Raw genomic sequence first — 23,968 nt, 5'->3', positions numbered from 1 at the left:
CCTTTTCTTAGACCATTTACTTTAGAAAACTTGCAATTTTAAATACTTTCTTTTCTTCTAGCCTTCTGCCAGTTTTATAACCCAGGAATGTTGTAAAACATTCTTTCTCAAGGACCTGGAAGCCATCCATTTGAAATGTAAGCATCAAGAAAGACAGTGACCCTATCTCCGAGTCTTTGTGAAAGAGTAGGAACCTAACTTCCATAAGTAACAATTAGAAAACTCAGATGGTCCAATCACTTTCAGCAACTTCATCCCTAAAGCCCTTTTCCACAGTTTACCCCAGAGGCTCAAACTCCCCTATCCTTTGTTTCAATAGAGTTGAGTTGAATCCCTCTCCCCTACTGCAATTAAGCCTTGAATAAAATCTTCCTTGCTTGTTCAACTCCACCAGGTGTAATCTTTTTTTGTAATCTAACTTTAAACTAGTTAAAAACTCTAAAAGGTCTAAGATCCTCTATACAAACATGTAAGGAATAAGATGTCAAGAATCCTGGACCATTAGTTAAAGTCCCAGTTTCTTGCTACAACATTTGCCTAACGATTTCCTGGAAGGTTTTTTGTTTCCTCATCTATAAAAGAGATATAATAAAACTTGCCCTGATAAAGATCATACTATACTCCACTTTTCCAAACACTGTTTATACTTATACTTATTTAGTATGTATGTATCTCTCTGACTTAAGAATGTAAACTCAATGACAGCAGAGACCATACTTGCCTCCTTCATTGCTGAATCCTAGTGCCTGGCGTGGTATTTGGCACTCAAAAAGTGCTCAACAGATATAAGAAAAAAGTGAATAAAATTAGATGATACAAAATAAGAATAGAACAGGAGGAATTGTAAATAACAAACATTTTACTGACTTTGACTCTGGGGTCAAATCAATGACAAGTCCAAATGACCACTTATGAGAATGTCAGGAAATACCGATTTTAATCCTACCTTTCGCACTGACTAGAGTTACAACCTTTGTTAATTATTAAATTTCTCCAATCCTGAGATTTCTTAAAATGTAAATACTAGAAATAGAGTAGATGATCCTGAAGTTCATTACAAAACTAACCTCAAAGACAAAAGGGTGATACCTCCACCCCTCACCCAGATACGACCATTTAAAAGATCAAAAATTCTGATACACAATAATTGCCCCAGAGTTACAAAACATGCTTATAAATCCAATGCTTAAAACTGTTAATTTCTTCACTTCTTCCCTTCCATTCTTCATGTACTCATGTAGTTATTAAAAGTTTGCTCTCTACATACACTTGCCCTAGGGAAGTTAAAAAATATTTTATATACCTGCCTTGAGTTAGGCACCCATAGTCTGGCCGCAATTTCTGTTTTTGATGAGATTCAAATTCTAGCCATGTGTTTGTTTCATCAAGTGGTTAAAAAGTTCCGCACTGGGCAGAGCCAAGATGGCAGCATGAGTAGAGCAGACGAAATCTCCTAACAAAACCATATATATTTTTGAAAATACAACAAATACAACTCTTACTAAAAGAGAGACCAGAAGACACAGGACAACAGCCAGACTACATCCACACCTGCGAGAACCCAGCATCGCGAAGGGGGTAAGATACAAGCCGCTGCCCGGCGGGACCCGAGGCCCCTCATCCCAGCTCCCGGCGGGAGGAGAGGAATCGGAGCGGGGAGGGAGAGGGAGCCCAGGACTGCTAAACACCCAGCCCCGGCCATCCGGACCAGAGCGCAGACACAGTACATGCGTGGAGGGCTGGAAACTAGGGAAACAGGGCAGCAAGACCTCTGAGTGGGTCCCAAAGCTGATGCCCCTGTGACAAAGAAAAGCAAGTGCTTTTTGAAAGTCTTAAAGGGACAGGGACGCAGAAGCTGGACGGAAACAACCCAGGTCACAGTACAGCAGCTGGAAACTCCAGGGAAACTCAGGCGCACTGACCCCCTGGGCAACAGCTCTGAGACCCCTCACAGAGGTAAACAGCCAAACAGCCCCCTGTCCATTACCCCTCCGGGGCGCTGCCAAAGCAGAGAAGCAGCGGGAGGCTGGCCATGCCCTCAGCAAGGGAGCTTTCTCCATACCAGCCGGGCAAGACACAAAGACCCAGTCTACACGCAATTGCCCAACACAAGCCACTAGGGGTCGCAGTTGTCCCAGTAAAGAAAGGCCAGTAGCAAGTGGAAAGTTTGGCTCTCCCAGCTGACAGTCAATAGCACCTATCAACATGAAAAGGCAAAAAAATTTGATCCAGACAAGACTAACCCAGACAGCTTCAGCATCTGCTACATCTTCCCCTGAGAAGGAACCAGGGGAGATAGATTTAACCAGTCTTCCTGAAAAAGAATTCAAAACAAAAGTCATAACCATGCTGATGGACTTGCAGAGAAATATGCAAGAACTAAGGAAGGAGAATACAGAAATAAAACAAGCTCTGGAAGGACTTCAAAACAGAATGGAAGAGACGCAAGAGACCATTAATAGACTAGAAAAGAGAGAACAGAAACGCACAGAAGCTGATGCAGAGACAGATAAAAGGATCTCCAGGAATGAAAGAATTCTAAGAGAACTGAGTGACCAATCGATACGGAACAATATCCGCATTATAGGGGTACCAGAAGAAGAAGAGAGAGAAAAAGGGATAGCAAGTGTCTTTGAAGAAATAATTGCTGAAAACGTCCCCAAACTAGGGGAGGAATTGGCCTCTCAGACCACAGAGGTACACAGAACTCCCATGACAAGGGGTCCAAGGAGGGCAACACCAAGACTCATAATAATTAAAATGGCAAAGATCAAAGACAAGGACAAAGTATTAAAAGCGGCCAGAGAGGAAAAAAAAGGTCACCTACAAAGGAAAACCCATCAGGCTATCATCAGACTTCTCAACAGAAACCCTACAGGCCAGAACAGAATGGCATGATATACTTAATGCAATGAAACAGAAGGGCCTCGAACCAAGACTACTGAATCCAGCACGATTATCATTTATTTATGAAGGAGGGATTAAACAATTACCAGACAAGCAAAAGTTGAGGGAATTTGCCTCCCACAAACCACCTCTACAGGGCATCTTAGAGGGAAAGCTCTAGATGGGAGCACTCCTAAAAAGAGCACAGAACAAAACACCCAACATATGAAAAAGGGAGGAGGAGAAATAAGAAGGGAGAGAAATAAAGAATCGTCAGACCGTGTTTATAATAGCTCAACAAGCAAGTTAAGTTAGACAGTAAGATAGTAAAGAAGCTAACCCTGAACCTTTGGTAATCACAAACTTAAAGCCTGCAATGGCAATAAGTACATACCTTTCAATAATCACCCTAAATGTAAATGGACAGAATGCACCAATCAAAAGACACAGAGTAATAGAATGGATAAAAAAGCAAGATTCATCCATATGCTGCTTATAAGAAACTCACCTCAAACCCAAAGACATGCACAGACTTAAAGTCAAGGGATGGAAAAAGATATTTCATGCAAACAACAGAGAGAAAAAAGCAGGTGTTGCAATACTATTATCAGACAAAACAGACTTCAAAATAAAGAAAGTAACAAAAGAAAAAGAAGGACATTACATAATGATAAAGGGCTCAGTCCAACAAGAGGATATAACCATTATAAATATATATGCACCCAATACAGGAGCACCAATATATCTTAAACAAATACTAACAGAACTAAAGGAGGAAATAGAATGCAATGCATTCATTTCGGGAGACTTCAACACACCACTCACTGCAAAGGACAGATCCACCAGAGAGAAAATAAATAAGGACACAGAGCCACTGAACAACACTCTAGAACAGATGGACCTAATAGACATCTACAGAACACTACACCCAAAAGCAACAGGATACACATTCTTCTCAAGTACACATGGAACATTCTCCAGAATAGACCACATACTAGGCCACAAAAAGAGCCTCAGTAAATTCCAAAAGATTGAAATCCTACCAACCAACTTCTCAGACCACAAAGGCATAGAACTAGAAATAAACTGTAAAAAGAAAGCAAAAAGGCTCACAAACACATGGCGGCTTAAAAACACGCTCATAAATAATCAATGGATCAATAACCAAATCAAAATGGAGATCCAGTAATAAATGGATATAAATGACAACAACAACACAAAGCCTCATCTACTGTGGGATACACCAAAAGCAGTCTTAAGAGGAAAGTATATAGCAATCCAGGCATATTTAAAGAAGGAAGAACAATCCCAAATGAATGGTCTAATGTCACAATTATCGAAATTGGAAAAAGAACAACAAATGAGGCCTAAGGTCAGCAGAAGGAGGGACATAATAAAGATCAGAGAAGAAATAAATAAAATTGAGAATAAAACTATAGCAAAAATCAATGAAACCAAGAACTGGTTCTTCGAGAAAATAAACAAAATAGATAAGCCTCTAGCCAGACTTATTAAGAGGAAAAGAGAGTCAACACAAATCAACAGTATCAGAAACGAGAAAGGAAAAATCACGACAGACCCCACAGAAATACAAAGAATTATTAGAGAGTACTATGAAAACCTATATGCTAACAAGCTGGGAAACCTAGGAGAAATGGACAACTTCCTAGAAAAATATAACCTTCCAAGATTGATCCAGAAAGAAACAGAAAATCTAAACAGACCAATTACCAGCAACGAAATTGAAGTGGTAATCAAAAGAACAAAACCCCCGGGCCAGATAGATTTACCTCAGAATTTTATCAGACATACAGGGAAGACATAATACACATTCTCCTTAAAGTTTTCCAAAAAATAGAAGAGGAGGGAATACTCCCAAACACATTCTATGAAGCCAACATCAACCTAATTCCAAAACCAGGCAAAGACCCCATCAAAAAAACAAAACTACGGACCAATATCCCTGATGAATGTAGATGCAAAAATACTCAACAAAATATTAGCAAACCAAATTCAAAAATACATCAAAAGGATCGTACACCATGACCAAGTGGGATTCATCCCAGGGATGCAAGGATGGTACAACATTCGAAAATCCATCAACATCATCCACCACTCAACAAAAAGAAAGACAAAAACCACATGATCATCTACATAGATGCTGAAAAAGCATTTGACAAAATTCAACATCCATTCATGATAAAAACTCTCAGCAAAATGGGAATAGAGGGTAAGTACCTCAACATAATAAAGGCCATATATCATAAACCCACAGCCAACATTATACTGAACAGCGAGAAGCTGAAAACTTTTAATCTGAGATCGGGAACTAGACAGGGATGCCCACTCTCCCCACTGTTATTTAACATAGTACTGGAGGTCCTAGCTAGAGCAATCAGACAAAACAAAGAAATACAAGGAATCCAGATTGGTAAAGAAGAAGTTAAAGTGTCATTATTTGCAGATGACATGATATTGTACATAAAAAACCCTAAAGACTCCACCCCAAAACTCCTAGAACTGCTATCGGAATACAGCAAAGTTGCAGTATACAAAATTAACACACAGAAATCTGTAGCTTTCCTAAACACTAACAATGAACCAATAGAAAGAGAAATCAGGAAAACAATTCCATTCACAATTGCATCAAAGAGAATAAAATACCGAGGAATAAACTTAACCAAAGAAGTGAAAGACCTATACTCTGAAAACTACAAGAAACTCTTAAGAGAAATTAAAGGGGACACTAACAAATGGAAAATCATCCCATGCTCGTGGCTAGGAAGAATTAATATCATCAAAATGGCCATCCTGCCCAAAGCAATATACAGATTTGATGCAATCCCTATCAAATTACCAGCAACATTCTTCAATGAACTGGAACAAATAATTCAAAAATTCATATGGAAACACCAAAGACCCCGAATAGCCAAAGCAATCCTGAGAAAGAAGAATAAAGTAGGGGGGATCTCACTCCCTAACTTCAAGCTCTACTATAAAGCCATAGTAATCAAGACAATTTGGTACTGGCACAAGAACAGAGCCACAGACCAGTGGAACAGACTAGAGACTAAAGACATTAACCCAGACATATATGGCCAATTAATATTTGATAAAGGAGCCATGGACATACAATGGCGAAATGACAGTCTCTTCAACAGATGGTGCTGGCAAAACTGGACAGCTACATGTAGGAGAATTAAACTGGACCATTGTCTAACCCCATATACAAAAGTAAACTCAAAATGGATCAAAGACCTGAATATAAGTCATGAAACCATTAAACTCGTGGAAAAAAACATAGGCAAAACCTCTTAGACATAAACATGAGTGACCACTTCTTGAACATATCTCCCCGGGCAAGGAAAACAACAGCAAAAATGAACAAGTGGGACTATATTAAGCTGAAAAGCTTCTGTACAGCAAAAGACACCATCAATAGAACAAAAAGGAACCCTACAGTATGGGAGAATATATTTGAAAATGACACATCCGATAAAGGTTTGACATCCAGAATATATAAAGAGCTCACACGCCTCAACAAACAAAAAACAAATAATCCAATTAAAAAATGGGCAGTGGAACTGAACAGACAGTTCTCTAAAAAAGAAATACAGATGGCCAACAGACACATGAAAAGATGCTCCACATCGCTAATTATCAGAGAAATGCAAATTAAAACTACACTGAGGTATCACCTCACACCAGTAAGGATGGCTACCATCCAAAAGACAAACAGCAACAAATGTTGGCGAGGCTGTGGAGAAAGGGGAACCCTCCTACACTGCTGGTGGGAATGTGAATTAGTTCAACCATTGTGGAAAGCAGTATGGAGGTTCCCCAAAATGCTCAAAATTGACTTACCATTTAACCCAGGAATTCCACTCCTAGGAATTTACCCTAAGAATGCAGCAATCAAGTTTGTAAAAGACAGATGCACCCCTATGTTTATCGCAGCACTATTTATAATAGCCAAGAATTGGAAGCAACCTAAATGTCCATCGGTAGTTGAATGGATAAAGAAGATGGGGTACATATACACAATGGAATATTATTCAGCCATAAGAAGAGGGCAAATCCTACCATTTGCAGCAACATGGATGGAGCTAGGGCATATTATGCTCAGTGAAAGAAGCCAAGTGGAGAAAGAGAAATACCAAATGATTTCACTCATCTGTGGAGTATAAGAACAAAAGAAAAACTGAAGGAACAAAACAGCAGCGGAATCACAGAACCCAAGAATGGACTAACATGTACCAAAGGGAAAGGGACTGGGGAGGATGGGTGGGTATGGAGGGATAAGGGGGTGGAAGAAAAAGGGGGGTATTAAGACTAGCATGCATAATGGTGGGGGTGGGAGAAAGGGGAGGGCTGTACAACACAGAGAAGACAAGTAGTGATTCTACAACATTTTGCTATGCTGATGGACAGTGACTGTAAAGGGGTTTATAGGGGGGTCCTGGTATAGGGGAAGAGCCTAGTAAACATAATATTTTTCATGTAAGTGTAGATTAATGATAACAAAAAAAAAAAAAAAGAAAGAAAGAAAGAAAAGGGGGATTACCCTATGACAGGATAAAACTAACTGTAAATCAACGATTAGTGCATGCTTTAAATATCCTTAATTTTGATCACTTAAAGGGTGTCAGATGATCAGCTATGGAGGTACATTTTTCTGATAATATTCCTTTCTCTTAAAAAAAAAGCAGTTCCTGTGTGGTGACCTCCAATGAGTTCTACACAATGGTATAAAGGGCATATCAAAGTATGGGCAAAGGGTCTGTTTGTGTTTATACAGAGGATCAAAGCCTAATTTGGCTACCCAGAAAATGAACTAAGATACGATATGAAGAAGAACTTCCAACATCAGCACGCTCTGGAAGAGTCATACCAGAAGATGATCATCAAAAAACCTCAACAAAGATCCAGGTGCTGCTACAGTTGTAGCTGCATTCATCCCACTGGTTCCTGGACTTGCCATGGGAATGAAGAAGGAGATATCTAAGCTGGCCTGTGCATACAGTAAAACAACAAATTTGACTGGATCTCTACTGTTGGGACTCAAACAAGAATTAGGAGAAGTGCAAGTTGTAGTGCTCCAAAATCTTACAAATACAGACTATCTACTGTTAAAAGAACATATGGGATGTGAACATTCCCCAGGAGTGGGTTGTTTTAATTTGTCTGATTTCTCTCAGTCTGTTCAAGTTCAGTTGGACAATATCCATCATATCATAGATAAATTTTCACAAATGCCTAAGGTGCCTAACTGGTTTTCTTGGTTTCACTGGAGATGGCTGGTAATTATAGGTCTGCTTTGGTTATGTAACTGTATTCCTATTATGTTAATGTGTGTGCGCAATTTAATTAGTAGTCCAAAACCTATACATGCTTAAGTTATTCTACAAGAAGATATGTCAAAGAAATAATCAATCTTCCCATGTTTTCTTCCGCCTGCTACTTCTATAGCTTTTCTTCTTCCTTCCTAATTACAACCCTTAAATAGAATTGGTGCCTCATATCAAATTTACAGAGTATCATAATTCTTCCAAGTGGTAAAGATACCTCAAGACAAATACTGGGCATAAAAGCCACAGGGCATAAATCTGCAAAGAAGTAAAAAGCTAACCTTTTCAAACAATATTGCTTCTCTCTCACTTACCAACTTTACATTTCCCTGTATGGCCCCGGAAGATGACTGGTTAGCCAGAGACGGGTAAGATTCCTCAAGGGAGGAACAACCTAAGACAGGTACAGTCGCAGGTGGGCCATCAGGTGAGAAATTGGGGATCAACAGAGGTGAGGCTTAGAACCTCACCTCCGCTGTTTTGATAGAAACCTTCTGCATCCGTGGATGTTTTATTGCCCTTGTCTACCTTGGATTAACACTTAGTCTACAGCTCACACCTGATCATCTACATTTGCTCTCTTACAACACTAAACTATGTTTTCTACCTTTATCTTGCATCTACCTACCACTTCAGCATTTTATTAAAAATAATAATAATACTAAAGGAGAAATGTGGGATTCACATATAAATCAAGTATAAAAATCAAATGAATATTCATATTTGACCTGATTGTTTATAGTTCATAATGCATGATCAAAACCGAAAGTTTCTGTGATGACTGCCCTTGTACTGTTCACCATGTAAGAACTTATTCACTATGTAAGAATTTGTTCACCATGTAAGAACTTGTTCGTTATGCTTCAGAAGATTGGAGACTGACAAGAATTAGGCTTGGGGTGGATTAATGATTGCGCATTGAGCATTGAGTCCCCTATACAGAATTTTATTGTTGTTAACAACCATTTGATCAATAAATATGAGAGATGCCCTCTCAAAAATATAAATAAATAAATAAATAATCAAATATACAATAAAATAAAACTTCCCAGGAGGACCAAAAAAAAAAAAACTCGGAGACAAACGTTACATATTGCAACAAATAAAAGTTATAAAAATGGAAATGTAATCATCACGTACCATGTGGCTTAGCTTTGAAGAATAGTTACGTAACTGTAAAATACTCAGTGTGCATACTGATTATGGATTTTTGTGTAAGTTGTAGTGGGAGGAGGTAGTATAAAAGAACCTACACATTCATCTTCCATACCAGGAAGCCCATAGATAGTGTCAAAATAAAAATATAAAGAAATAGCAGTATTAAAAGGACTATTTAGAAAGAAGGAGTAAATGTCCCAACAAAAAAGCTGAAAGAATTGAAAAAAGTTACCACAGGAATGCAGGAACAAAGCACAACAGTGCTGCAGCTTTAAAAACATTATTTTTAATTGTGTAACTTGTTATTGAATTTGTAAAAATGTAAACATATTACTTTGATAAAAATAAATACTAAAAAACAACACTCAGTATTTGAGGAAGACAGAGAAACAACACCTGTTTTTATATAGTATGGTATGGCCCAAATTCTACCCTGTTAAGTACCCCAGAACACTGAGCTTACAGGCAGAGGACAAAATAGGTATAGTTCCTCATGCTGTGTTGAACAAAATAAAGTTCAAAAGTAATTGTAGCCTGAGGACGAAATGTATGCATATATGAAATCACAACACTTACAGTTTTAGCAAGGGCTTTGATTCCTTTTTTAATCTCTTTCCTTTTCTCAGAAAACAATTTGACCTCCTTTTTGATGGCCTGAAATAGAACAAGCGTATCACTTTAACAGGCAAGAGATATGATACCTTATATGATATATAGACAGATACACACATACACACATACATACATAGCTATGTAGACATGTAGATAGCACTTCTCTAGAAGCAGGAAAAGAAAAGTAAAGAGTAATGATATAAAGTATACATGAAATAACACCACTGCAAAACCTTAAGTCACCTGCTCCTATGTAGGCGACTACTGAAGCAACTGGGAACTGATGGCAATTATAAGGCCAATGGAAAGAAAATAGTGAGTGAAAAATTAAATAGAGAACAGTTGACAAAGGAAAACCAGTTTGCTATTTCTATTTTATTGCGAACTTGAGTGAGACTAGATAAGAAGCAAAATCCAGGCGTGAGCTACTACCACTGTCACCTTCCTGCACATCTGCAGCCACGACGAGCCTTCTGTTCCCAGCCCACCCCTGCTCATTAAGTCGGCCCTGCAGCATTCCCCAACACCCACTCCAGCACGAGTACCACAGTTCATTCCTGGCTCTAGCTTGCCTGGACACTTTTGTTGGTTTCATATTAGCTTAAATACAGTTCTTAAAGCTCAGGCAACTTACTCTAAAAGATTGGGCTATGTGTAGGGTATTTGTTTGTTTAAGGAAAGTTATGCTTGTACGATGGGATGCTCTGCCAAGTAGTATCTCATTCTACTTTCTAACTTTCCAATGAGTTTTCAAAGAAAATTGCTTGATTCGGTACACTTATAGAATGTTATTTTAAACCTCTCCCATGTCTTACAAATACCTCTTGGCCTTTTTGTTGTATCCATGAAATTTTCTTTGTATTATCAACTTGAACTAACTCTTCTTGCGATGAGTCAATGCTTGACCTCATATTCTTATTTATCTTAAAAGAAGACAGATGCTTAAGTTTTAAATTCACAAAGTTCTTGTATGCCCACTCTACTTCACATACCTGCGTTGAATCCCTTTGCACTTGTTGCATTTTTTGAAATAATACCAAATATTTTGCCTGCCCAAGATGTGATGTTTTGTTAACTTAATTCCCACCAATCTGTCCTTATTTATATAAGCCATACTTTTCACTGAGAAGCAGAAATGATCAGACGGGTCACCCAATTGGTCTCTGTCTTCTTCCTGTGACTGTGGACAGAATGTTCCTGCCTGTCAAGGCCTGCCATGTTATTTGTACTCAGGATCTTAATCTTTTCCTCCTTCTCAAGGCCTTTACACTTTTTATAAAAATCCCATCGCCCTTCTACATCATCCATTTCTCCCTTCTACTGACTCTTTCTCAAACATGCTCTAGTATCTCCTGTACTCTCCATTGTCCACCACATTCCCTTTTAGGCACCACCCCCTTTCTGTGCTCTCCTTTGTAGGAAAATGTCTTCAAAGAGTTAAGGACGGCACACTCTCCTGGCCCTCCTGTGACCTCACTGGCCCCCAGCCCCCTTCTCAGTTTCCTTTGCCTTCCTGAGCTCTGCTCCTGGAAGAACTTCTCTAGTTCTCTGTCCTGGTCCCCTTCTGTTTCTCACCATCTGTTTTTCCATGATGACCTTACTTAGTTTCATGGCTTTAAATCCCAACCATATGCCCTTGACTCTCAAATCAACATCTCCAGTCCTGGCCTCTCCCCAGATCTCAAGGCTCAGCTATCCAGTGACCTGCTTGGTATCTCTGCTTGGATGTCCAACCGGCTTCTCCAGCTCAGCATAGGTAGCTGATTCCAGATTCCCTTCTTTCTCCCTCCCTACAGTCTTCCCCGTCTCTGTGAAAGGTACCACCTTCTACACAGTTGTTCAAGTAAAAATCTTAGGAGTCATCCTTGAGTCCTTTTTCCTCTCTCCCTCTATGTCCAATGTATCAGGGCGTTCTCTCAACTCTACTACTGAAACCTACTTGGAATCTACGACTTCCTTTCCACAGCACTCCCCCACCTCCATCATTGTTCCCTGGACCTCTGCCATAGCCTCCTAACTAATCTCCCTGCTTCCACTCTTGCCCCCTACAGGAAGTATTCTCTACACAGTGACAAGTAAATATTCACAAAATGTAAACAAGATCTAAATCCTCTGCTCAGAACACGTTAATAGGTTCTCATCACACACAACATAAAATCCAAACTCTTTACCTGGTTTACAAACCCATATTTACCTGGTCTTTTCCTGCCTTGAAGATCTCATCTCCTACCACTCTCAGCCCTGCTCACTTCAACCGCACAGGCCTCCTTTAGGTCCTCAAACATGCCAAGCTCTTTTCTCCTCTGCCTTGGGCACTCTTGCCCCCTGCCCCCGCCTTTGCATGGTGGCACCCTCTTCTTGTTCATTTCTCAGCTTAAAATGTTTTCTCCTTATTTACTAAATAGAGGCTATTCCAGCCAAACACTATCATACCAACACATATTTATTTGCTAAATAGATCTTGCTACTATCTAATCTTTCCTGATTTATCTATCTCTTTCTGCTCACTCCCAACCCCCAGTTAGAATGTAAGCTCCATGGAAGCAGAAACATTTGTATCTTGTTTATGCTTATATTCCCCACAGCCTGGCTCTTTGTAGGTTTTCTATAAATATGTGTTACATGACTGAATGAATGATTGAATGAATGAATGTTGTTCTTCGGCTAGACACTTCCTAAATAAAGTATGTGATATAAAATATAGAGATATTGGTTTGATCAAGCACCGAAATTGATAGTAAGAATCTTTCTAAGGAAAGCCCAGATCTTGTGCCATGAGTTAAATAAGATCTAAGATGTAATATTTGGGATGGTTTTGAGAAAGGCTCTTTCAGATGTAGCTTATGCTCTTTTTGAAAATCTTGGGACACCTGGATAAAGGGGAATATTACTACTTATCTGCTCAAAGAAAACCACAAATTGAAAATGATATTATTTAGAGAGAAAGAATGAGAAAGAGAGAAAGAGAAGGAGGAGGAACAAACACTATTGAAACTCAACTGTGTGTTCAGATTCTGATCCCAAATCCGAGCCATCTCCTCGGGTTATATTTAAATAATTATTCTCCTCATCCATGGTGTTGTTTAAATAAGTTAAAAGTTGTTGGCAATATTCAGGAATTTCATTGGCTCAGTTTCCTCCAAACTGCCTACATTAATAAAAAGAAAACACACAGGCTACAAAATCATAATTTTAAAAAGTCACATTTAGCAGTATTATTTCCAGATACCTAACTATTTCTACACAAAGAGATACGTGGGCACCGCTCCACAGTGCCCTGTAGTTATTAGGACTCTACGTCTTAGGGGAGAGCCCTTTCATGGGCTCCAGGACATCGATAAGCCTCTTGACCTCTCTGGGCTAATGTCTCCTCACACTGTCCCCACAACCTTACCCTACATATCCTCTGTACTCACCTGACTTGGTCACTGTACAAAAGGGCCACCACTCTGGTAGAGCCCTTATAATGTAGTAAGTAGGTGTCATGCTGTTTCACATACATAATCACACTATCACATGCAGTCCTCATAATTCCCACCCTCCATTGAGGAAGTATTATTACCTCCACTCAGTATATCAGGGCATCTCAAACTTTAGGCACATTAGCACTGCCTGGCAGGTTTGTCAAAAACAGATTCCTTGCGCCCCCCACAGAGATTCTGATTCAGAAAGTGCATTTCTAACAAGTTCACAGTTCCTGCAGACCCCACCCTGAATCACATCGTTATTCAATGGTGATTTAGACGGGTTGCCACTTGCGTAAGATCACAAGCTAATTAGTCCTGGACCAAGGTTCAAACTTGACTTTGTTTTGAGTCAGAAATCCACTTGTGATTAACTACGAATGGATAAAAATATTACTTCCATAAATGAGGTTCCAGCACTTGTTTGCTGTTGCCTGATATGCTATTTGTTCACTTACCGTAAAGGATGTGTTAGGACTTGTATATGAGATACAAATTTGTATTTTATTTTATTCCATGTATAAATTTTATTCCATGTATAAATGGGCATGACAATGCAGTCTTCAAATGTTTTTGAAATAAGTGGCCACAAAATTGCTATGATACAAAATCTCCATTTATATTTATTTACCATTTACAAATATTAAATATTTCACAAGGTCATTGAGAAAGGCCAGGCTTTATGATTGTTTTGATCACAGGAGGCACCATGAGATATTATTTTCGTGGAAATGAATTGCTCAATGATTACTGATGTCCGTCAGCATATTAAACAAGGTGACATTTCAACTCTAGGCTGTCATCTTCATGCTCTGTACCCCTTGGTCCTCATCTCTATGACTGGGTAACATTTGTTTATTTAGAATTTTGTTAATCTAAGCAAAGTCTAAATAATTTAATATTGTCTAAAAAAGTCTAATTAGGAAAGTAAATCTGTCTGTGTGTATCAGGATTTTACAGATAAATAGGAGCTTTTAAGTTTTAAAGTTTCTACTGTTCAGAATTGTCCTTGTTCATTATGTTCCTCCAACAGGTGTTATAAAAGTTAGGGCTGGTCATCTAACATGTATTAACTTTGTGTTTGTAGTTTTTGTATTTTGAGGCCTTGACATCTGAGACCTTGCTGACCCTGGAAGGACTGCCAGGACCAGCCAATTGCTGGAGATAGTGAACAAGTAACCCTGGAGCCCACTTTTCAAATGCAAACCCATCAGTCCAGCCCGCACCCTCAACTGTCTCCTCTATTGGGCTTTCCTGCTCAGGACCACTACTTCCCTGCCCTAATCACCCCTGGGCCAAGTGACGGACAACTAGGGCAGCCCCTCTGCCACAGAACACGCTGAAATGATCCCAACTAGCCACCCCGAGGCCTGTCTGCTCCTTCCCTTGCACAGTAGAGGCCCTTGCCCACATTTTCCCTGTTTCCTCTGCATCCTTTCTCACCCGGATGCTTCCCCAGATGGCGTCCCCCGCAGCACGGCATACCCCCTCATCTTGGTAGCGTTGGGATAACAACCTTTTCAATGGCAGTTCTGTCCTGTTATGTTGGCCTTGCTATACCTAAATAACAAAATCTTTATTTTAAAACACCATAACTCACGGGGTTGCTTATTGTATATTGTGCATACCTCCATCTTAGGTAAACAAGGGTGCCATCACCTTTCCCATTCACCAGAATGTTTTGTCCATCCATTGAAATTCTCACTGATTGAATCCCGTGTGCCTGGTGAGAATGACTCCGACACTGAGCAAATGTTTCCTAAATAGTTTTAGAAACAGAGTGCAGAACTTACACATGCAATTCTACCATGTGGCTTTTCTCAGGGGGTTACATGTACTTTTGCTTGTGGCTAAATCTTTTTCTGTTTGTTAAAAGCATTTTAGTTGGTATGGAAGTAGACTTTAGGTAATACATAACACTGACAATCCCTAGTTCTAAAGACGTTACCAATCCTGATTTTTGTAGTATGGAAGGAGAGGGATTATCACTAATTTATAATCAGAAAATCAGACACAGAAGTGTGTACAGTTGCTGAAGGCTATGAAGTTAGGGAAGGGGTCTTGAGCAAGCACAGATGGCAAATTCAGAGGCCTTCAGAATCAGGCCCCATTTATGAGTGTGATGAGAGCTGATGGGTGCTGTGAAGAATGAGGGTGACATGCCCCACATGGAGGATGCTACTTAGACTAGTTTAATTAGAATCCAAATGAAACAGAGCTCTAATTTGGTACATAGGGCAACAGTTTAACCTCTCCGACTAAAAATGGGGATTTCTATGTCACACTGGTTCTCAACCATGATGCCTTTTTAAATTTTTTAACTTTTTGAATAGGTAATGCATTCATATAGTTCAAAATTCAAAACTACAGAAGAGTATGCAGTGGAATTTCCTTCCTCTCTTTATTACTCAATTTCCTCCTAAAGGTAATAATGTAATTAGTAACTTCAATATCCTTTCAGATTTTTTTTTATTCATTTAAACAAGTTTTTATACAAACATAATTTTTAACACAAACTATAGCATAATATGTATATTATGCACCTTGCTTTTCCTCCTTAGGACTATGTCTTGGGGTTCTTTCCATATTATTGCTTTCGATTTCCTCATTCTGTATTACAGCTGCCTAATGCTCCATATTTTATTTATGCACTGTTTATGTACCAGAATTTATTTATCAAGTCCTCTGTTGATGAACATCAGGTTGCTTTTACAAATAGTGCTGCCATGAAGAACCTCACATATGAGGTGCTTTGCATAGAATCACCCAGAAAAACTTTGATGTCTTGTCATGTCATGCCTCTGTAAGTTGTAACATACATCACAAATAATTTGAATGAGTACAGCAGTTTGCAAATTGTTCACTTCAAAATAATTTCTAAAAAATTTGAGATTTTCCTGTATAATAATATCACTTTTGCCCTGTTGTATTCCAAATATACTTTCTTGCACAGGTGAGCAAGGAGACCTAGATCTGCACAGAGCCCAGTTCATCTGTGGATCTCAGGAGTGTGTCATATGGGTGATTGTGATGCTTCGGGTAGGTGGGGCAGAACTCTGAGTAAGAATTGCTGACAGCACTATCTGAAAACCAGTATAACCTGGTCTAAAACCTAGAAAAGTATCCTCCACTTTTTTGGGAGAAGAAACTATTTTCACTTGCTCAGAGGTCTGAAACAATGGAAATCAGAAATGGTGGTGGTAGTGGTGATGTTGAGGTCTGCAAGTGATGGAGGAGGACTCACTAGGACCACACCTTTCTCCCTTATGCTCTTCCAGCACTGAGCGCTAGGTGGGGGGCAGCAGCCAGCCCAGAGGCCCTCCCGTCCAAGGAGATAGCAGCAGTAATTCCTAGGTTTGCACAGCAATTCACTTCTTCCAGAGCAATGTTACATACTGTCTCTCACAGAATCCCACAGACTGACAGCGATTAAGGTTTCCTTAATATTACAGATGACCATCCAAAGCTCAGTGAAGCTCAGTGAGTTTCCAAGACACACAACTAAGTGATGATGGAGCTGGTTTGGAGCTCCCCTTCATATCCCTGCCTGTGCTCTTTATTTACAGATCTTAGTCTACTGGTTGGTGTTTCCTCCTTTAGAGACTCAAACCTTAGCACGTAAAAACACCCACAAAATGTTGACTTGATAATCAGTGATAAATAAGTTATGGGTCAATTTACCTAAGAAAGAATTCTAATTCCTTTCCTAAGGGCTTTTGTTCCTTGTATGAGATCAAGATATACATCCCAAGATAAAAAAAAAAAATTTTTTTTTACCAAAGTATGAATATCTCGGATACACAGAATGCCACATTTAGCTGTTGTTATGAGCCACAATCCATGTGGAGACAAAGAGAGCATTCCAGGTCCATAATGTCCACTCTGCACTTTTTTGTACAGCTTAAGAATGCAAATACCACTATGTGCCTGCCAATCAAAAAAAAAAGACCAAATTATAGAAAAGGTTAGGGGAGAGGCACCTTAGGGTTTACAATTATGCATATATGGTCAGATTCAAATCCACAAATACTTCCAATGGAAATAAACTGATATATGATAAAGTGGGGACCTGCATTTACACCACATTTTTCATCTTTGTTTACAAATAAAAATTTGTTTTGGCAACTAAGAAAAGTCTTCTTTATATTTAGCTCCCATTAAAGATCTCAGCCTATACCGACAGTCTATTTTTTATTAATCCTTTTCATTTATCTCCATGCTCATGTCAAAATACCTCAGTCAATAATCCCCTTTGTATTTCCACATACAAGCCTCTGCACATTGTATGACTTTTGTCTGGAATGCGCATCCCCACCTCATCCCCACCTATTTTGTCTCCTCCCTATCTCAGCAACCTCCCACCCCCGCCTACCAAGATTGTACAGAGTACTTCTCCATGTCTAAATCTGACCTATTCTTCAGAGACCATTTCAAATATAACTTCCTTCATTAAACTTTCCTTTAATCTTCCTTTCCATAAGCCATTTCTTCCTTCTCTGAATTTCTCCTTCACACTGTGCTGACACTGGCTGCTCTGGGAGAGAAGGGCTTCAATTGAAGGCTTTAGAGAGGAAGAGTGGTACATAATCTGGTCAGTGTATGTAGAAGGAGTGACGCACAATGGGAAATGTTTGAATAGAGTGTGGATAAAAGGATGGCAGAAACATTGTTTAACTGTTTTGTGCAATGTTGTGTTGTGGGTGAAACTGTAACATTTCCAGAATATCTCTCCTGGCTTTTGTACATCTGCATATCAATAGGCGCCCAAGGGCGGAGACAAGTATGGCTTTAGTGCATTTGCATCATTCCTCAGGGGTGGAGAGAAGTTCATCTCCATATCAATGGGCAATTACCTGGGTGAAGAGGGCTTATCTGTACCTGAGAGGTGAGGGGAGGCAGGTTTTGCTTCTGCTGGAGCAGGAAAGAGAAGGGCCTGGACTGCAGTTTGTAAACAGTAAACGGATTTTAAACTTTATTTCTCCCTTTGACTGATTTCGGTTTTTAGAGGTATTTTGACCCGGAATTTCCTCTCCCTGGACCTACATGTGTCCAGGTGCAATGTTGCAATGAAAATCACTAATCCCATAATCCCTGACATCTGTGGATGAAATTCCTAATGATAGACTGTTTTCAAAGACAGTAAACTAATATTGTGTCATATGTATCTTTATCTGACAAGTATGATGTGTTGTGGCACAAATATGAAGTTGTTCAAATGTATTTTATGATGGGTTAACAAATAATGCTAATATATATCTAATTCAAGGAAATTATGTTACTGTAATAAGGCCATTTGTTAACTGGACTATGATGTTAAAGCATACACCATGTCTAATTAATACAACTTGTCAATCTTTTTGCTAAGATAAATAATAACACCCTTAAGTTTTGGCATACTTTTTCAGGAAGAAGATAGCTGCAGATGTATGGCACTTGATTACAGAAGCCATATATTTGGTTACTTTTAAAGTCCAACACCGCAGAGGACAGAGTATGCTCTATCTCATACAGGATCTTATGAATGAATTCATCATTCAGCCTTCCTCTTTCATCAGAAAAGTTTGCAGAAACTATAAGATTTGGGGTAAAGGAAAGATTACTTGTACCATATATTGATTTTCTTTTTTAAATCATTATGAGCAACTATAAAAAGCAAAATAAAAAATCTGAATGCTCAATAAATAATGCAGAGGCTATTTAGGAGATAAAAATGATTTAAAACAACTTTAAATTAGAGCTGTTAGAACCATAAGAACTACTTGAGTATTAAATGACTAATAGTGAGTAACATATCTCCTATAAGGCTTTGGTTAATTTCATCAGTTAAGTAGAGACATCACTAAAATAAACTTATAAATGGTCTAGAGATTCTTAATTAAAACATAAAAGTTCTTTGAGGTTTTCAGCTCTCTTATTTATACTCTATATATTTGCAAAATAGCTACCCAGGTATATTTGTTATCTAAACAAAGAGTTTATCAGACCTCTTTATCCAGAGAGCTTTCTTTACAGTTTTATCAGTGAAAACAACCACAAACTAACCTGTCTGAATTTAACTATGTATACTTATAGCTACAAAACAAAAGACATCAGAAAATGACAAATCAGTTGAACAAAAGTGCCAGTCAATCCTGTTTCTTTCCTCTGATATGACAGACTCATATGAATGAATATCTAGAGGAAACTCCACATTTCACATTGTTTCTCAGCCACAACAGATTCCCTTTGTAAGATGCATAAAACATGACCATTTTACCTCTTCATATGTTGAGGAAAAAATTGCTGTCACCAAGGGAAAAAAAAAAACTATAGCAACTATTCATCTGGGCCCAGATTAGAATTGGTTTCTTATTTTTTCTTTACCGTGTGGTAGTATTTTAGGCAGAGTAAATATCTCCAGCCTGCTTCTTCCTGTTTCTGGAAGTGGGGAAAGAACCATCACTTCCACTATGTCTGTTTCCAAAAGAGACACCGTGGAAATTTGTAAAATGCCTTTGTTCACCTCTAAAAGCAAGTAGAAATCAGCACCACAATGGTCACTGATAAGTTTAAAGAATCTTTTTTCTTCCCAAGTAAGATATCACATAAACCTGCCTTAACTAAATCTTTACATCCAAATTTATTTACATTTAAAGTGACCTTTAAACATAACTGATAGGGCCATTTTTCTTTTTTTTGAGAGGGCATCTCTCATATTTATTGATCAAATGGTTGTTAACAACAATAAAATTCTGTATAGGGGACTCAATGCTCAATGCACAATCATTAATCCATCCCAAGCCTAATTCTCATCAGTCTCCAATCTTCTGAAGCATAACGAACAAGTTCTTACATGGTGAACAGTACAAGGGCAATCATCACAGAAACTTTTGGTTTTGATCAGCATTATGAACTATAAACAATCAGGTCAAATATGAATATTCGTTTGATTTTTATACTTGATTTATATGTGAATCCCACATTTCTCCCTTATTATTATTATTATTATTATTTTTTAATAAAATGCTGAAGTGGTAGGTAGATGCAAGATAAAGGTAGAAAACATAGTTTAGTGTTGTAAGGGAGCAAATGTAGATGATCAGGTGTGTGCCTGTAGACTATGTGTTAATCCAAGCTAGACCAGGGCAATAAAACATCCACGTATGCAGAAGATTTCTCTCAGAACAGGGGGGGTGAGGTTCTAAGCCTCACCTCTGTTGATCCCCAATTTCTCACCTGATGGCCCCCCTGCGACTGTGCCTGTCTTAGGTTGTTCCTCCCTTGAGGAATCTTACCCGTCTCTGGCTAACCAGTCATTTTCCGGGGCCATACAGGGAAATGTAAAGTTGGTAAGTGAGAGAGAAGCAATATTGTTTGAAAAGGTTAGCTTTTTACTTCTTTGCAGATTCATGCCTGATAGGGCCATTTTTGATGAACGGATGGGGGTTTCTCCTGATTAGATGTCTGGGTTGGCATATTCAACCCAGCTCAGCTGGGCTCAGCTTCTTTCCCAGCAAGGGAGGCCCAGCAAAGGAGGGCTGCCATTCCACTCAACTCAGTAGCACTGCCCACTTTTGCCCCTTGAATGTCTACTCCAGGCAGTTTGCCCACTCCTGATAACAGGATAAAGTCAGGCATCAAGTCAGGCATCTGTTCTTTGCATCTGTAGTCAAGGTATTGTGGGTGTGGTGGATATACACATGACTTAGTGAGTTTGCTCCTCTAGAATCCAGGTAGTCTGACCTTTGCAAGGTGTCATGCCTGGGCCCACCTTTATTCTTTCCACAGTCACTACTTCCACTCCCCATGGGGGCTGTTCAGCATGTGTCTACTTTCTCAGGCCCTCAATATCAGCCTCTGCCTTCAGGTGGTCAGTGGATGATCTTTTCTCTGAAGACTTAGGACATCTGACCCAAGCTGGACTTCAGCTTTCTTATCCCTACTCATTGTATTTTTCCTCTGTCTGTTCCCATCCTACCTTAGGCAGGACTTGCATCCACTCTGAGGCCAGCCATAGGTCCTACCACACTCCAGGTCATCTAATTTACATAGGTTACCTCTTTGGCATCATTAAGCAATTGGGTTTGCTTCTACTCTGTCTTAAGCCATCTCATCAGCTTGCACGATTTCAAGGTCAGAATTCTGTTAAAGCCTTGAACTCAAATCTCTATTTCCAAACATATGCTGTCTATCCTCAAATAAAGAACTTACTGGCTTCAAATCTACAGAGCTTGTCAGCTATTGTTATGATTAATATCACCTCTTGCCTGGAATACTATAATGGTTTCCTGACTCATCATGTTTATTCTATTCTCCTGCCTCTCTGCTCCATTCTTCACACTCATGCCAGCATTGTCCTCTAAAAAACAACTCAAATTATGCCAGTCCCATCTTGAAAACCTCTGATGGTAACTTATTGACCATGAAAAAAATCCAGACTTGGAATGATATTCAAAACCTGCTGTTTTCTTTCAGGCTCCACTGCCATGATCATCTACACCAGACTCCCCACCATTCCAAGTGCCTTTGTTCAGACTTTTCTCTTGAGCTGGAATACTAAGGTGCCCATCCTCCACTACTTTAAACCATCAGCGAACCCTCCCCAGCCCTATACCCCCCTTTGTCTGTGCCCCCTGCCTTTGCCTCCACTCCTTTCCTCACACCTGGCACAACTGCTTCTTCCTCTAAGCCTACACAGCATTCTACTTATTCTTCCTTCACTAAGTTGTCTCCTTGACCTTTCCATGCCCCCACGAGGCCTAAGTTCAACATATTATACCTAATAGGCACTCAGTAATTTTTTAAAAAATCAATGAATGGATTTAGAAATATATTTAGGGTGAAAACATACACATATATTTGGTACTTAAAGCCAGAGAGAAAAGTATTAGTTCTTACTGTCTATCACACAAGTGCTACCTCATCTACCAGACCTGTGGTTTTGCTGGGCATGTGGATGAACATTACTGAAAAGTCTGGACATCATTTGGTTTAAAGAGGAAGCATTAAAGATACATGTAATAAAACTTTCTTTAGATATCTTTGTTAAATAGAGATCAAATATTATTTTAAAATACATTTCAAAGATAATCAACCCAACTTCCCTTTGTAATAACATTAGGAATATTTAGCCATTTCATTAATTCATTAAACTAATTCAAGAAACTTTATTTAACATCAACTATGTACCAACATGTACCAACTGTGGACCACCAGATGTTTCCCAAAACCTCCTAAAACTTTAGGAATTCTCCCAAGTAACTTTTAACGGTTATTTAAATGTTTCTCTCTTAGAAAATAATTGTTTCACTATAGGCCAATTTTCACAACCTTAAATTCTTTGGAATAAAGTGACCAATATTTTAAGACGAATAAACATTCTATGTAGTACCTATGAATCCAAGAATCTGAAATAAGCTTGAGGGGTTGGCATTGATAACAAAGATGTATCCTTCCAGTGTTCCAACTAATAGATACATTCCTCGCTGGTCATAACTGGAAAAGAAAAAATATGATTATCAGATTTTACCTATTTCACTAATAAATGGTAAACCTATTTACTGACAGCATGGCAATACATTCAAAACCAGTCATTTTATCATTTGTGATTTTTTAATACTATCAGACCTTATAAAAGCTAAGCTATTACATGCAAATGTAATCATTACATTCTAGGCTAATGATATTTTCAAATTGCAAGTTATAGTATCCAGTCAAGAAGATTCACCAAAGATGGGCAATTACTTCATTGTAAGTGAATGTAATATTACAGTAGCGCTTTCTTGATACTGCAAGTGGAAATAAGCAATTCTTGAATTAGTGATGGGTGTGACATTTCAGTATCCTTCAGGACCACTATCTGGCAGGAGGAGGAAGAATGTAGCGAAAGGTTTCTACACTTTCCCCAAATTAGAAAAAAATGGGAAAATGCACATTAGGATAAGAAAAAAGGATCTAGGAAAGAAGAGGCATCAAAAAATATGGTATGGAGGAACAGGGTGTACATGGAGGCAAGTTACAGACCCTTCCCACCGAGTGGCGGCAGCTGAGCTTTTAGGAACAGCACAGACCGCAGAAACCCAGCTCCTCCAGGCAACTGGGAAAACGCTTTTCTTAAGCTCTCTGGATCTGAATTCTCTGTGTGGAAGAGGGACAAACAATACCTGTCTGACACATTCACATTCAACAGCCACAGTGTGTGACAGCACCTCAAGCTCTAAAGCAGGGCACAAATGTTAGTTCTTATTAATACTATTACCATAAATTAACAAAAGAAAGACTAATACTAACTATATACTAACTATTATAAGTCCAATGTCTCTATGCTGTCTTCTTAAAAGTATTGCTCAAAAGATTTGAAATCATTCTAAATGCTCATCAATTTACTGTCTTTTAAAAATGATGGTATATCTTACAATGGACAAAAGACAGCCTCTCCAGTAACTGGTGTTGGGAAAACTGGACAGCTACATGCAAGAGAATGAAACTGGATTACTGTCTAACTCCATACACAAAAGCAAA

General features: G+C 38.9%; 1 protein-coding gene across 1 annotated transcript; it reads right to left on the bottom strand.

Moving 5' to 3' along the window:
• Window positions 1-9,812: 9,812 nt before the first annotated feature.
• On the bottom strand, window positions 9,813-22,936 carry LOC130684638 (cilia- and flagella-associated protein 43-like). Its single transcript, XM_057506289.1, has 8 exons — window positions 22,839-22,936; window positions 19,832-19,972; window positions 18,866-19,038; window positions 17,246-17,395; window positions 15,097-15,227; window positions 13,005-13,152; window positions 10,826-10,927; window positions 9,813-10,046 (listed from the first exon to the last, which is right to left on the bottom strand). Exons 1-6 carry the CDS (start codon window positions 22,924-22,926, stop codon window positions 13,134-13,136), a joined length of 702 nt encoding a protein of 233 aa, XP_057362272.1. The 5' UTR covers window positions 22,927-22,936; the 3' UTR covers window positions 9,813-10,046; window positions 10,826-10,927; window positions 13,005-13,133.
• Between the last annotated feature and the right edge of the window lie 1,032 nt (window positions 22,937-23,968).

The sequence above is a fragment of the Manis pentadactyla genome, chromosome 8, assembly GCF_030020395.1.
Source record: "Manis pentadactyla isolate mManPen7 chromosome 8, mManPen7.hap1, whole genome shotgun sequence".
Lineage (NCBI taxonomy): Eukaryota > Metazoa > Chordata > Mammalia > Pholidota > Manidae > Manis > Manis pentadactyla.
This window is presented reverse-complemented; position numbering and strand designations above follow the sequence as displayed.